A 16578-nucleotide genomic window follows, 5' to 3' on the forward strand; every position below is an offset into this window, starting at 1 on the left:
CGCATCTTTCTAAAGCTGTGATCAGACCAACTGGCTAATCAATTCATTGGCAGGAGGGAGAGTTTGAATAACGGTTATTGGAGGGTCTGATTGTGCAGTAATGCACTTCTTTCTTTTTTTTTGATTGAGAAAATGATGAATGTGGATTTACCTTTTCTTTTTATTATTATTTTACGGTGTCCTGCAGCCTAAATATTCCAATGTGGTGTCTAACAGTTGATAGCTTGAATACTAAAGAAGAAAAAGAAACATGATCAAATAAAACTGTAATAGAAGTTCCAGTATATATTTAATTTAAAACCAGTGCTGCACCAAAACAATAGTTTTCACTAATTTATTTAACAAAATAATGTTTGTTGTGAAAAACAAGAGGCAAGAAAAAAAAACCTAAAACAAGCAGATGTTTTCATCTGACAGCTTTGAAGCACCGATGAAGATATCTTAATGAAGTTATGCAGTCCAAATGAACAGCCTTTCTGTGGGGAGCCGCAGTGAAGCTGCCAGGATGTGGACGACACTGCCAGAGAGAGAGAGAGAGAGAGAGAGGGAGAGAGAGAGAGAGAGAGAGAGAGAGAGGCTAATGGAGACGAGAGGAGGAGGAGGAGGAAGAGTGAGCATCTCAAATGGTCCGAAATGTATTAGTGAGCGTGAAAAAATAGAGAAAGATGGGGAAAAAAATGACAGTATTGGAGATGTGTGTGTGTGATAGTGTTCTTTGGCTCGTGTTCATACAGCTGTAAGGGAAGGTGACGGGGTTCAGATTCCAATTCGACAAAGCACTGAGACCACAGGCACACACACACGGACACACAGGCACAAAATGCCAAAGTACTTCACAAGAGCTCTCGCTCTCACCATCCAGCAGACAGCTCACTGGCCACGGGATCTTTTCAGCTTCCTCACTAACAACTACACATGTCTGACAGGCTTATAAACACTTGCAAAAGAACAGGCCTTTTTTTTAAATAAACATGGAAATACAGTAAAAACCCACGAATGTGGTAATTGTGCGCACGCACACACGCACACGCGCACAAACATATAAAACAATGGGATATTGACAAGGAAATTATGTCATTAAGGCCGAGTGGCTGGCTGACTTCACCCTAAATGTTCCCTCATCGTTCTGGTCATTTCCTCCTCCCTCTTTTCTTCTCTTCCTCCCCTCCTCTTTTCGTCCATTTAGGGTAGTGTTGAGATGAAGTGAGTCAGCTCCCAGAAAAAGCCCCGTCTCCGCACCAATGGCCAGAGGGCGTGTGTGTGTGTTTTTTTAGTGTGTGTGTGTTTGGCTTGAATGACTGCATCGGGGCAGACAATAAGTACAGCACCATTTTCCAGACAGGGCGACAGAAGTGTAAGTACTTGTGCCGCTCAGTGCGTGTGTGTGTGTGTGTGTGTGCGTGCGTGTGTGTGTGTATGTGTCTGCTTGGGCCTTTTGAAGATGGACAGTGATAAAAGCATTGACTGCTGACAGAAGAGGGAGATGTAGAACAGTCTGTTCCGGTCCTTTCACTAGAAATGTCGCATAACAAGGACAGTCAGTCAGTCAGTCAGTCAAGCTCATTTATGGGATAGAAGTTATCACCGCAGCCCCTATCAGGTCTCAGGTCCAGTCAGAATTTATGAAGTGAGGCTTTGATCTAAACAAGGTTATCAAATTACGCGTCTCCCCATCCGTCATCCCCAGAACCACTCAGTCACCCTTCAGTCACCTCTTGCACCCATCTTCCACTCTACGCTTCAACATTATCAAGAGATGACCTAGCGTGGTCAAGGATGGAGTTTTCTACTGCAGAAATTGTTCTCTGTTCCACTTCTCAAACGTGAAATGTAGTGTTATGTACCCAGGGCAGTCCATGAGGTCCATGATAAAGCGACACTTCAGCTTATAGGCCCAAAAAGTGCATAGTGCTTCTCAATAATCTTGCAATGCTATAAAAAAAACAACCTTGAATAGAGTTTTATTGAATAGAAGGTGTTTGTGATGCAGATTTTGCCCCCCCCCCCCCGGGTTTGGGACTGCTCTTATCACTGTCTGGCAGGTGAAGACCTGTGAGCACCACAAATAAAAGGAGGAGGGAGAGGGGACAAACAGCTTGCCCCCCTCGAGCTATGTCCCTCATTCTCCTCGTATGTGTGAGTATGTGTACATGGGCACATTTCCCTGCAGTCCTGTCCTCCTGTCACAAGGATCTATTATTCAGAGTGGCCTCATAGTATAGATGCACAGGCATGCTGACGGCAGAGATTGAGGAGAGCGAAAGCGCAAAAAGAAACAAAAAGAACACAAGGCAGAGCAGAAGTACACTTTTTTGCTTTTCTTAAAAAGCAGTGGGAATTCACACAGAATGGTGTGCTGGTAACTTTTTGGAGCGAAGATGGTGCAAAATAATTTAAAAATAAAGAAAAGCCCATGACCTTTAACTCATTCCCTCCTTGTAATGGTTTTAACCAGCCTTGTTGACGCTTGCTTTTATCTGATTTATCTAATTTAATCTTACATTTTCACTAGTATGCTTTTATTTCCTTATGCTCACTTGGGGCAATTTCTTATCCAAAATGTAAAGCACTTTACAAATTAAATGAATTATTGTTTATTATTAAATATGCTCCCCAACCATCCTTGTCATTCTGTAAACTGATTCTATACAGAATTCAGGCGGTGCAAGCTTCAGTTCACTCGTGAGTTGTGTCGCCATGCTGTTTCAGTCTGTGGCAATCTGTGCTGTTTCCAGGAAAAAAAATCCCACCGACCCCTTTCAGCTTTTCAAGATGGTTGTGCGCAATTACCAGCAATTTCATATAGTTTTAACAGCACATGCAAGATACAACCTGTATTTTCTGAGGAAAATGACGCCGCTCTAAGTGCAGTATTCCAAGCACTGAGGTATCTAAAAAGCAGCTATAGCCTCGCCATGTGATTGTCATTCTGATCCCTGGTTGTTGAAGGCATAGTGAAGGAAATAAACTCGCTCTAAGCAAAGTGACACGTAACTCCACTTCAGCTATGGCAGAGCTTGACGACAGCCAGCCAAACTTTCTGATTCTGATTAGAACCTATGAGAGAAGTAAAGAACGGTCAGGAGCAGTTAATCACTCCCGCCTCCAACGCTATGTACTGAATGAAGCTGAATTCATTCCAATTCTTTAAAATCAGGGTTCTTAATCGCATAAATCGGGCCAGACGTTGGCTGAAAATGTAAACCGTGAATGCCAAGCTTCATGTCACATTAAAAAGACAAAAATCAAAGCCGTAATAATAATGGTGGTAAACTTAGCTGTGGTAATAGGCAGGGTTTGAGGTGGCGTTGGTTAGATCTACCAAGACTCTATTATATGCAGCCTTGCTTCTGGTGAATTCATCTTTATTACAGGGTTAAAATCACTCCTATCGTCAGGGAGATGAATGCTGCTTTACCAGCAGACCAGACACAACACACAAAATGATCCTATAAGATTGATTGTGGGCTTACATTTTATTTTGTATCCATTACATATTTACATTTTATCCAATAACTTTCATATTCTAAAATAAAATGCATTTCTCTGTAAATGATATAATTTGATTCTTTACTAAGTGTTTTTATACAAGGCTCTTGTGTATAATGTGTTTACATGCACAAGCAGAAGAGTAGGCCACGAGGTTCAAAATGGCCATGAATGCCATTAAGTTCAGCATGAAGACCAGGTAAAAGCTTTCGCTCCTCTCAAACGCTTCCTCAGTCTATTGTCTATATACGTTTCATCCAACCGCTTTCTTTCCTCCAATCGTTTGCTCAGAGTAGACATCAGGATGGCTTCATTTTTTAGGATTGTTCTCGACAGAGCCCTGCTTTAAATCATAAATCCCTTAAAGAACCAGAACTGTGAAATCATCACTTTTTAAGTATGTTATTTCCCTTCCAAGCTGAATGGAAGTCTGACTGTGCGCGCCCATGAAAGGAAGTCACTTTATCCTAAATTGAGCTTTAATTCAAAGACACCTAATTTAAATGTTGGAACCAAAAGATGTTTCCCCTTTCCTGGAAAAAAAAAAAAAAAAATCCCCCAGGGTATTATAGGATTGAGCTTCTTTTTTTTCCTTTACTCAAAGAAAAATGTTGGAACAGTATTACAAACTTGTCCTCCACTTCAGTTTCTAAGTGATTTACTGTGAGAAGATTCCTTCAGATTCGGAGCAGCTGTTTGCACGTACCTGTATGCAGTGCAGTAGATCTGTGTGGTAGTAGCGGTCGTGGTGAGCGTTTGCAGCAGCTAGCGTTAGCAGGTAGTCGTTTCTTGCCTGTGTCGCCTTGGAATTGCAGTCACTTCTCTTTGCTTTTAACTGCGACCAAGAGGAGGCAGACAGGCTGCGTTAGTCTAAAAAGACTGGAGTGACAAGCTTCACTTTCTGAGCTCACAGGAACACCGAGGAGCGGGAGCTCCTTTTACTTTGTGTTTTTAAACGGGCTGGAAATGCAACTTTAAAGGTGAAGCTCGCTTACCTTGACACTTGCTTTCTGTAAACTAATTCTTGACTGAAAAAGACCCAATTTTGACCTGGAAAAAAGAGAAACAATGAGTTAGGATTTTAAAAACATGGAATCTTGTCCAAAAAAAGAGCACATTTCATTGCTCTTCAGATCGCTCATCGATTGAATCAAACACACAACAGTTGAAATGCTTTCAGCATGTATGGAGAAAAGAAAAATGCCACTTTTCCATCACGAGTGGCTCCAGATTTACACAGCAGGAGAGGAAAATGATGTCAACCATATAGCAAATGTGGTTAAGTACTGTCTTAGGCTATCAGGGCCAGTCAGGAGTCCTGGAGGTAATGGTACGGCCCGACAGATTCCTGATCTCAACATCATGGATTCTGTTTGGGATCACATGAAGAATGCGTGTCGGCCTACATCTGCAGAAGAGCTGTGCTGAGAGCTGGAACGAGATGGAGAACGCCCTGCATCGTTCAATCAAAAACTGGCAACAAGTTTACGTCGAATTGATGCAGAGAGTGGTCAGTTAATATCAATTTTACACACATTCCACCACTTTGCATTGTAGTCCATAATTTGAGAAAACATTTTTTTTTTTTCAATTAACACCAGCAGTCTTACTTTTCAACTTTGCATTTCGTCATTCCGGCATTAAACCTTTGTGCAGCGCTGTAGCCAAACAAGATCTGGTGGAGAGGAAAAGGCCGTTTCTGTCGAATAGAATCTCTGATCTCTTGTCCCTGATTCAGAGCAGGCATCATAAATTGCCGCTGCCCAGCACGGAGGGAGGCTTGGTTGCAATAAATCTCCGCCTGATCCAGCCGTTGGGATTTATATCAGTTGTGACGCTGGAAAGACCCTCTGGACAAAAGTGACTGAGCCGGCCTGTGTGTGTGTGTGTGTGTGTGTGTGTGTGTGTGTGTGTGTGTGTGTGTGTGTGTGTGTGTGTGTGTGTGTGTGTGTGTGTGTGTGTGTTTGCATGGAGTCGGTCCTCATCGCATTACCATGCAGAAAGACAGACCTTGTGTGCTTTCTTTTAACTCACACATCAATGGGTGCGTGTGTCATAATGACTGTGACTGAACTACGAGAGTGATGCACCTCCATTTATGTGACATTGCTCCACAGACTAAACGCCGTTAAGAATATAAAGTGTGTTTTGTCTCATTCATTCATTCACACCATTTTCCTGTCGCCTGACAATGACTTATGTCTCGCCATTCTTCCTCTTGCAGAATATATACAGGCACGCGCGCACGCAAAAAGCACGGAGAGTGACACGGTAATTTATGTGGTTGCGATTTTTCTACTGAGCGATAGAGAACAGAAGAGAGTTGGCTGGCCGATCGATGCGAGCGCTAACCAGAGCCGAGAGTGCAACAAAGTGAAAATGTCAGCGGAGCGACCGCGACCTGGGGAAGGAGCGGGAAAACAGCACTCACCAGCACCGGCTCAAACTCTGGCTGCAAACGTTGAGTTCTCAAAACAGATGCAAGTTTACAAATTCCATCAGCGTAAGCGTTGAGGTCCGGGTAGAAGTAATGAATATGCAGACGTAATTCATCTATAAACTGTAACTGCAACATCTGGACATATTCGATATTCACGCCACTTGCAGATAATTGCTCTCAAACCGGTACCGCTTTAAAGATACCGTTTACTAGCATAAATTCGTTTTTTCTCTCAATAAGATTAAGAGAAAAAAAATGTCACTATCAAGAGAGTAAAACTTAATTATCAACCTTGTTATCCATTTCTTAAGCACACTATTTAAGACAGTATTGATTGTAAGTTAATTTAAGACGAGTTAAACGAGTAAGCTTTACGGTACAAACCCAAAGTCTGACAGTTCGGCAGACATATAAAGGGACTTGTAGGATATCTTTTTAAACAAAAAGCATGAAATCAAAATTTACCACTCAGCCTGCACATGTGCATTTTGACAGATGGGAGTCAGTGGGATTCAAACTCTGTGAAAACCCAGTTTCAATAATTACAACATCTTTGTAAACTTCCTGAGAAGACTGCAAATGGTTTGTACATCACTTCCAAGTGGCAGCCCAAAGGTTAGAGAAGCAAACTTGTGATCAGAGGTTTGAATCCCACAACCAATATTTGCTACTCTGACTCCCTGAGCAAGGCATTTGACCCTGATCTTCTTATGATGATTTAAGCTTATCTATGAATAGGAATAAGTTAAATGCAAATAAATAAGTCCCCTAAGGCAAAACAATAAAGTATCTTGTCTGGGACGAAACACACTCACAGCAGAAGCTAAACGTCAGATGTTGATTATTAAAGACTCTGATTCTAATTTCTCAATGGATGGCGTCAAACCTGCTGGGGTTTATTCAAATGTATTTGAATGATCCCATTATTTATAATCAGATTATCTCCAATTAGACTACCAAAACAAAAACATAATTTATATAATGTGTTTGACAAAGCCAGGTTTATCAATAGGCTGTTTCACGTTGGAATAGAATATTTGTCGCTTTAAATCTTGGGAAAAAATAAAATCAAGAATTGTCTTGTATTGTGTATTCACATTTGTGTATTCACACACACGCACACGAGAGCCTTGGCAGACTTACTTGGCTTCTATGTCAGCCTTCTCTCGTACGGCGTGGGCAACCTGCTCGCAGTCGTAGTATTTTTTCTTGGCTTTGGCCAATTCCTTCACCGACTCCTGCAGCTCTGCTTGAATGCCACTTAACTGATCTATGGTCTGTGAGGAGAAACAGGAAAGCAAAGAGAGAAGAGGGAGTGCACACCGACATGAGTCATGCCGACAGTGGTGTGGGTTTACAGAGCAATGCAGTTGAAAGGGAGCGCGAACAAAGTCTTTCCACATATCCTCACACCTTCTTCAGCTGCTGCTCTTTGTAGAGGCGAACCGTCTTCGCTGGCTCCGATACTTGACACTTGTAGTTGTCGCATACGTTGAGCCTGGACTGGCTCACCTGCACCGTACCTTCCAAGTAGGACCGCCACACCGCGTACACATTTCTAATTGGAGAGGGAAAGCAGACAAAGTGTGAAGGTTTCTGCGTCTCTGTCAAGTGGCAGATTTCATAACACTGTGGAATACCCCTGCAAGATTGAAAGGCTTGTGTGGAGATACAGGATGTGCAAAAGCACATTTGTGGTTGATTACAATTTATTGGATCGAGTTTGAAGTTTCACATTTTTGTGCCTCTCTTCCAGTAATTCATGAATCATACTATTTTTTTTTTTTCCTTTCTTGATTTTTTTTTTTTTTTTTAGGAGTTATTCAACAGCTAAAATAGCTTCCTTTTCAAAACATGACGGAATGTGCAGGGAATCGGTCATTTGCAGCTTTCTCTGTATTCCACTCCCACAAACGTACCTATAGTCTGTCCTCTGGTCGTCTGGGTTGATTCCAGGCCAGTCTCTTTTCAGGTACTGACTCGCCAACTTCTGCAAAGCCTGAAAACACAACAACACATCATATTAGAAAACGTGACTTTAATCCTCGAAAAATATTTATTCCAAGTGAATCAATAAAGTTTCTGACAAAAAAACTGTTGCAGGCAACAAGCATGAGCAAATGTATGATCTTCTTGCGTCTGGACTCCGACAGCTGGAGACAATAATCTCCTATCATTTGGAAAACATCAGGAAATCCAGCAATACACCAAAAATGACTTTGCTGTGAGCCAAAGGATGTGCACGTGTGAGAGGTACTGCTTGAGATTGTGAAATATGGATCAAGCTCTGTGAGGGTGGGGGGGGAGGGGCTTTGAACCTCTTCATCAGTTTTCTCTTTTTGCATTAAAAAAATAAAGCGCAGAAGCAATGAGGCCAGGATGGAAGTCGCTAAAAAGAAACTCCCCACCGGTTCATTTCACAGCTTCATTTTCTTTCGCCGTTTCTCGTATTTTTGTCCCAAGCACCTATTAAAAACGCTGAACTCATCTGCAGCGCGAAGCGGCAGAAACCTGTGGGGCTGCAAAGAGAGTGTAACCTATATCCTTCAGACTGGGTCAGTGTGTCAGCGGCGACAGCTCGCAGACACGCCGCCCCTCCGCCGTCGTGTAAATGCGCGTGAGATTTGGGTGCGGGCGCAAATCCTCATTAATAAAACAGTTGTTAACAAACTGGAACAACAACAACTCGATGAGGACGAACAAAGCGTCGGGAGAAAGTGATCCTCCAGGCCTCCTCCCTCCATGTCAGTATGTTTTCAAGATGGTCATGTAAATGTGCTCTTGGTTCTGCTCACCAATCTCTTTTCACAGAGAGTCAACTTTGCGCTCTCCCCGTCCGTCGCCGGCCATTTCTGACATTTGGATACTCGAAGGCTTTGTTTGTTGCACATTTCAATTCTATACAGCTTCACCGTTTTTCAGCTTCAAGCTGCCGAGCAACCTTTATGGTCGACTTTTCAGTCTCAATCTCACGACACACATTTCACTGAATCACCTCGTGCTAGTGCGTCTCAACGTTGCCTCTTTTACTTTTAAAGAGCTGAAGCTGAAAACATCGATCAATTCGTTCTTTACTTAGACCTGAAATCCTTTTCTTTTTCCTTGTTGGCACAGAGGCTGGTGTCCTCCTGGGGGAATCCGAGCGGCCAAATGAACTTAGGCTTCCTCTGTGGCCAAGTCCTCTACAACAGGAGGAGAGCCAGTCTGATGTGAGAAAACTCTCCATTACTGCTGAAATGTCCCCTGCAGCCAACTGAACCCAAAGTATTTTACCATTAATTACAAAGAGACAGAGTCTCCCAAGTTTCATATCTTTCCATTTAAATTAATTCATTTTGCCTCGTAGAGAATAGATGTTTTAAATCAGAAAATACTAAATCAGTACATCTCCCCCCATAATTTCAATCAATACACACAGACCTTCCAAGCTATTTTTGCTTTATTTGAAAAGGATTTTAGTTTATGAATCATATGAATGAAAATATTCTTGTGTTTCCTATTCATATATGTCACAATTAAAAACCAAGATTGACTGAGAAGACAATAACTTTGCTACGATACTTCAGTCGTTTGAAATGCACCTCGTTTTGGTTGTAAACACAGATTTAAGATTAAAGATAAGTTTATAATTATGAAACACACATACACATTACAATATAGTTTCCACAAAATACAAATATTATCTGTAAAAAAAGTGCATTTTCCCATGATTTGTCAGACTTCTTATCTCAAGAAAGTAACGCACAGTGTCACTTTTTTAAATTCTGCTTACATGCAATCTCCTGCCCATATTTATAAAAAACTTTATTTACTTATACATACATAAGTTTTTATTATTTATTGTTATTAATCTAGCTGATTATCAATGCACCATCCAGTGGTAGCTATCTATATATTTTTTTATCATGCCCCCATATATGATGAATGTATTGTAAAATAAAGAATAAATACATAATACAGTCTATTCAGATGTATTAAAAAGTGCAGTGCAAGTTCAGTAAAACACTGTGGATGCCTAAAAAATCACTTAAAATCAACCAGTCAAACCTTTTCCTATTGATCTTGATCAAGAGCCATTAATAAAAAATCAACATGATTTGTAGGGAGACGATTCCAACCGCTTCTCACTCACTATAGAAGCTATTCAGTGCTATTTAATGTGAGATACAGAGGGAAACAGAAACGAGACAAACATGTGTTTCCAGGCACACAAACCTTCACTGTCCACTACGTGGTGAAACCCATTTGTGTGGACTAAAGAGAGTACCCAGAGGGAAGGGTGGAGTGGGTGTGGATGGGACTGATGAAAGACTGTTTGAAAAAGTGCAGGGAGAGAAAACAAGTGTGAAGGAGGGCTGGAGTTAGGCGTGGCATTAAGTTAGCAAAGACAGTGGCTGGGATTTAATGACGCTTCATTTCAGAGCAATGTGTATTGAGTTTTATTGACGCAACACATGTATACAAACACATTCACGTCGACAGAAGGAAGAGTCACTGACAGCTAAAGCAGCCGCTGACAGAGATTCTTTGACAGATTGAATTTCTCTGAATTTACTGATTATTTCCTCAAATGTCACCATAATGAAATCTACACCTGCGCAGGGGAAGATAATAAAAGCGTAGTTTTATCATTGTGAAATGAAATCTGTGAGCCTGGAGCAGCCAAAGTGTCGCACAAGGACACAAGATCTTAGGTTTGTCTTGGATACGGTCCAGCTGGACATCTGGGACCAGCGTGTGCTCGTGACTTTTGTCACTCGTGGAACCAGAGGGTCCCGTTTTCTATTCCAAGTCTATCTTAAAGAAAGCTCTCAAATCTCGAAACCTCTCAGACATCAGACTGCATGCTCGTCTATGGAACTTTCCAAATCCCACAATATACCGTTGACGCTCGCCTCACACTGAGATTGGCCGACTGTCTTTAGGTCTCTGCTTTCCTTGAGGTTCCAACTACAAATATGACATGACACTGTCATATCGTCTCTATCCAGAAAGATGAACTCAGTTAATAGGGTCCATTGATAGTCTTGGTCTTACTGGTTGTTAAGAGCAAAGAATAACAAAGATACTGATTATGATCACTAATTTGTTTTCAGTTAGTATTCCTGTAGTTGTTTCTGACAACAAAACACAACTCCCTCTGCTTTGTTCTCCACTTAGGATAGAAGTGCAGTATCGAATAAAGTCTTGATTACTTTACGTGGCATCATAGTTGTAACTGCTTTCAGATTGTATCTTTCCAAAGGCTGATGCTGGTTTGTGATCAATATATCTACAATATGTAATTTATGCATTATCCATTATTTAGTTTTGTATGTGCGGGTATTACTCATGCAACATGCACTGTCCTGCCTTTGGTGCGTTTGTCTTTGTCCTTTTCACGTAAATATAGTAATTTGGCAATACAGACTTGAAAACTCTGATTGAATATATGCTTTTATTTTAGTTCACCTAAGTTCAGCTCAGAAAACTGGCGACCTATCCAGAGTGTCCCTATCCCTATCCCTCGCCCACTGCTACGACTGCGGTCATATGTGTGTGTGTGTTTTCTGTGTCCTGTGTGACTCTCCTTGCCAGTCAACTATGTAAATAGGGTGGTGCCGTCTCCACTTTTGAGTTGAATCTTTTTCTCTTGTTTATCATAGGTCGGAAGGAAAGACTTTGTATTTGTTTTCCCTTTTGTGTGTTCGGTAAGTTTCACCCCTGATAGAATAGGGTGACTTTTGGTTTGTTGTTTTTAGAGTACAGCTCACTCTTAGAGGAATTTGTTAACGAATTTGTTTGTTGCACACCATAGCATCTTGTAAATAAATTCACTTTTGCACTGAGAACTCGTTTGCTGTGGCCGTTTGGACCAATGGAGTGACGGCAATTTTATGTTGCGCTCCAGTAGCTCCTCGGCTGGAGTGTAACACCCACCGACCAACAGTAGGCTGGGATCGGCTCCAGCACCCCGCCTCCCTGGACTGGATAACTGGGAGAGAAGATGGATGGAGCTCAAACTGTATTAGGAAATCACTTTGTCAATTTAAGTCCATTCCACAAAAGCAAATAGCTATGGGTCTCCAAGGATATTAATCTAACCGTTCATTCTAACAGTACATTCTGACCGTCGATTCCAGGATAAGGTTGTTCTGCTATCAATCTGACATATAATGGCAGAACGAAAAAACAAACACACACATACACATACATTCATGACGCACATTGATTAAGGACGTCTGACTTTAGTTTGGAACGGATGCCATGACAAAAATGACAAAGTGCGCTCCACTCATACTCCAGCGTGAGACATACATTGCATTTGGCCAGCTTTTCTATCTTTGCTGAATAAATAGTAAATCACATCTTGATGTCTTTATTAGACAACCAAGTGTAGGATCAGGGGACCAGGAGGGACCAGTGGGCTGATGGCCGGGTTCCAACAGTTGAGTGGTTTTCAAAGTGTGGACCACGCTTGATACAAAGAAAACAAGAATACAGTCAGATACATTTTTTTTTTATTTTTTTTAAAGAGGGGGGGGATGTTTGGTCGCTCAATAAAACAGAGGATGAAGAACTTGGGAGGAAGGATTGGTTCTCTTCAGTGAGATATTATAACGTCAGCCTGTGAACATGTTTTTTTTTTTTGGCTGACAAGTCAGAGTCCGGTTTGCTTCACCCTAAAGAGAACTTAAGGCTCTCTGCTGAGCCCCGATGATCTTTTTTAGCACGACCTAACGATGCAGTTCAGGCTGCAAGGCAGCAATTTCACAACGACAATTATGCCACCACAATACTTCCTCATCAAATAGCACACAGATCACTCTGAGGCGTCAATCTTTCTTTTGATACCTGCACACAATTTAAACCAACTTGACAACACGAGTCTGTTGTGACAGACCTGTTATCCCAGGAGCAGAAATGAAGGATGAACTCAGCAGAAAGCGCACGATGCAAAGCGCAGCGTGTGACTGATTCATGTCAGCTTCGGTGAGGTGCTGCTGGCCAATTTATCTCACCCGAGCCTCGCTGGTTGTCTTTCTTTCCACTGCCATACCTCTATATCTCTCCTGCTCACCTTCTTTTAATATCTAGTCTGCCTTGATCCTCCAATCCCCGCCACCGTCTCATTTCTCTCTCCTTTCTAAGTGCTCCTTTCATTGTCTCTTCGGCGTCTGGTAATTTTCTACCTTACATCTCAAATCTTCATCCTCCTTTCCTCTGCTGTCGTCACCTGAATGGCCACGTTGCTATAGCAACCACTCTGCCCTTCCTGTATGGCCTGTGTCAGGTGGTACGGTTACTTTTTATACACAGTCATACAGAAAAACAAGCTTGTACGTATCCTGTTTTTGTGATCCGAGTGGCAAACAGGGTGCCCAAACAGCAGGATATCCTGAGACCGGTATGCGTGCGTGCGTGCGTGATAGTTTCTTCTCAGGCTTCCCTTCTAGTGAGAACGTAAGAGTGGCGAGAAGTTCTCGTTTTTTTTTTTTTTTTTACTTTAGGTGATAGATCTGTAAAGCACTTTGTGCTCCATCATGTATAAATAGTGCCATATAAATAAAGTTTGATTTCATAAAAGAAAGATGTTTGAGCTCGGTGCTCAGAGATATGGCCAAAAATTAAAATCTCAATAAGTTTTACATTTTTAAAAGGTTTTTTTTTTTTTTCAAGGTTTTACACGTATTTAAAGATCAGATATCTCACTGAATCAGATTCAACCTCATGCTATTGTCTGTCTTGAAAATCAATGAGAAGCCAGTATTAGATCATACATTAATGTGTGGGAATTGACTCTTATTATTAAGTTATATATAATTAAAGCACGCCCTGTGTTTAAATATTCACCCGCGTGTATTCACGTGTCTCCCTGATCATAGATCATGTGTTTGAACTGTGAGAAAACAGACAGCATGAAGGAATCAATTTGTCGTGCTCGAACTTTTGGTCAAAACACGTTTTCTGCATTCTCTGCAGATTGTGTTTTTCTGTTCAAGGTCAAACAGGTTAAATCGCCAGTTCCTCCTTTTCAACTTTTACACCGTCTTTGTCCGTCACCGTGTCCCGTCTGTCTGTAAAAGTAGACGTTAGTAGGACGAGCGTGCAGGTAGGTGAGAAACGGGGGAAAGTAGCGACTCTTAAAGCCAATATTTTAGCACAAAAATATCAACATAAAGGATATTGTATTTTTCAATATCAAATTGAAAAATTGAAGTGCAAACAACGATCAAACCATTTTCAAAACCATACAGGAAGATTCATTTATGTATTCCTGGTCAGTGTAAGTCCAGGTTCAAATGTCAGATAATCCTCAGCTAAACTAACAATGTAATGAGTAATGAGTCATGAAAAGCTTTGAATTTAATTGGTGAAAAATTGCAGTGGCCCAGTATCTATGCTTCATTCCTTCCTTAATGCACTTTTTTGTCCCATTTTATTCGCTGCATATGCTGCCAAACAGCTCTGTCGACAGTCACCTTGATATCTGTGTGTTGTGTTTACTCCCACTCTTCTGCTCGCTCATTTTCCCCCCTGTCTGTCGCTTTCACTTACCTTCTGTCTGCTGCGTCTCTCAGGTTGTTTCCAGCCGTTCGGTGGCCGTCTTTTCAACCTCCTTCACTTTCTCCACTTCCTCCTAAATCAATACACCTGATTCACTTTCACTCTCTTCCTGTCTGCACTCATCTGCCACTGAAGCTCTCTGCCCTGTCTATGGGAGTCCTGCGGGTTACGGCCATGTCGCCAGTGCAAGTCAGTGACGGGTGAGACAGAAGAGAGAAGCAATAGGACTGCCCAGACAGCAGTGTGAAAAGCAATGTGTGCGTGTGTGTATTTGTGTTTTTTTTTCTGAAATTGAACAAGAAGATGAGGAGGCGCATCGTCACAGCATTGTTTGGCTTGACTGTAACACGAGCAGGTTTCATATTGCACTCCGTGGAGCACTCCATCCAACAATAACCACAAGCTTAGTGACAGGACTGCAACCCTGTTTACGAAGTGACACACAGTCAGCAACCTCTTGACCTCCTAAACTGGGTTTAGGGTTACACTGTAGTTTACTATTTATCTAAATCGTCCAGTGAATTTAAAAAAGAAAAAGAAAAGGCCACCACTGTGGTAGAGCCGAGCACAGAAAGAACTGAAAACGTTCTTGGCTCTTGCGGTGTAAACAATTATTGTAATGACCCGAGCCTCAGGGAAACTGGGGCCACACATGACTGTGCCCCCCCCCCCCCCCTCCCTTACAACTCTCAAGAAACCAGTCAACCAGTCAACCGGTCAACCTCAATACCAATATCGATACAGTAGTAGTTTTCAAGTCAGTGATGAGTAATGCCAGCAAAAGAAAGCAAAGACCTTAACTAAACATTGCTATCTCACCAATAGCAGTGACATGGAAACAAAAACAAAGATTCCTTAACCACAAATAGTAGGAAAATTGTATTTGAAAATAAAAATGAAGTGGCTCCTTCCACCCAATGGTCAGCCAATCAGCTCACTGCATTTAGGTCAGTTATAGTAAGTGACTGTTTATCTTTCTTTCTTTCTCAATTCATTCATCAATTCCACGTGTGCGACAGCAGAAAGACAGAAAGCATGCAGAGCTTTGACCTTGTAGGACGAGAGGCGATATAAAGTCTTCCATACAGCTGAAAAGGTGAATAGGTGCCTTTCAAATCCAGGGCTCTACTTTTTATCTACAGGTGCTTCAGGCCCCATTCGCAAGACAACAATGGATTAAAAACAGCATGTGCTGTTCCCAGAGGTTCCGAAAAGTGGGATTTGGAGACATAGAAACAGAGAAGGGAGTAGTTTAAAACAATGTCAATAAAAGTTCAGTTTGCCGTGACTCCCAATGCGGTTGTCGTGTAAATGAGCAACCAAAAAGCAACTAGCGTTTCCTGTTTTCACTTGTAAACAGAGCATTCACCAACTAAGCCACTGCACTTTGTCCCCAGTTATCTGGGACTCCCCAAATATTCAACGACTCATCATCATGTCCATGTTCTTCAGATGCTTTTGTCCCAAATCAACTAACCTTCTCTACAATGTTGATTAAATGTTTCATAACATGTATGTCGGATATATGCAGACACACACAATTGCTATAATTTGAGCTGTTATTACATATGGTGTATGAAAAGAGGATGATGGGACTATACTTATGAAAAGAGTCGAGAAAAAAAAAAAAGATGAACAGGAGAGAAATTGCAGATTATCCACCGAACACAGATTATTTCAGATGTCACATATATAACGTACCCAAGATGTCGCGGTCTATCCCAGTGCCACATCGCCCTTAATACTGAAGCTGATTTACATGTTATAATGCAGTGCAGGAGTCCAGGGAGACACCGGCATGCAGCAGCAGGCGAGGCACGCGAGCCTTTTTGGGCAGTACAGTCAAGAATGACCCCAGCCTGAAACTATTCCAATAATGTAGATCGTGGGAGAGAAAAACAGTCACATGCAAACATGCACACTCACAGAGAAACATGCTGTTCCTAACTGATGGCTGGTAATTGCGAGTGACTCCTTCACAGAGGGGACACCCAGTTTGACAGAGTGAAAAGGACAAAGGTTAAGTGAAAGGCATCTTCACTTTCATTCTTGTGCGGTCATCCTTCAGCCACCCTTTGGCCTATTCTGCTCGCTCTTTCTCT

General features: G+C 41.8%; 1 protein-coding gene across 1 annotated transcript in view; it reads right to left on the bottom strand.

The window, feature by feature from the left end:
• Nucleotides 1-16578, bottom strand: part of fchsd2 (FCH and double SH3 domains 2) — a 68148-nt gene that overhangs the window by 26808 nt on the left and 24762 nt on the right. The window contains exons 4-8 of the mRNA XM_080510072.1: nt 7849-7928; nt 7343-7487; nt 7073-7206; nt 4485-4539; nt 4196-4324 (exon numbers count right to left, since the gene is read on the bottom strand). Coding sequence (XP_080366198.1) covers nt 4196-4324; nt 4485-4539; nt 7073-7206; nt 7343-7487; nt 7849-7928 — 543 coding nt within the window. The remainder of the gene's footprint in view (nt 1-4195; nt 4325-4484; nt 4540-7072; nt 7207-7342; nt 7488-7848; nt 7929-16578) is intronic.

Source organism: Blennius ocellaris (genome assembly GCF_963422515.1).
Source record: "Blennius ocellaris genome assembly, chromosome: 2".
Taxonomy (NCBI): domain Eukaryota; kingdom Metazoa; phylum Chordata; class Actinopteri; order Blenniiformes; family Blenniidae; genus Blennius; species Blennius ocellaris.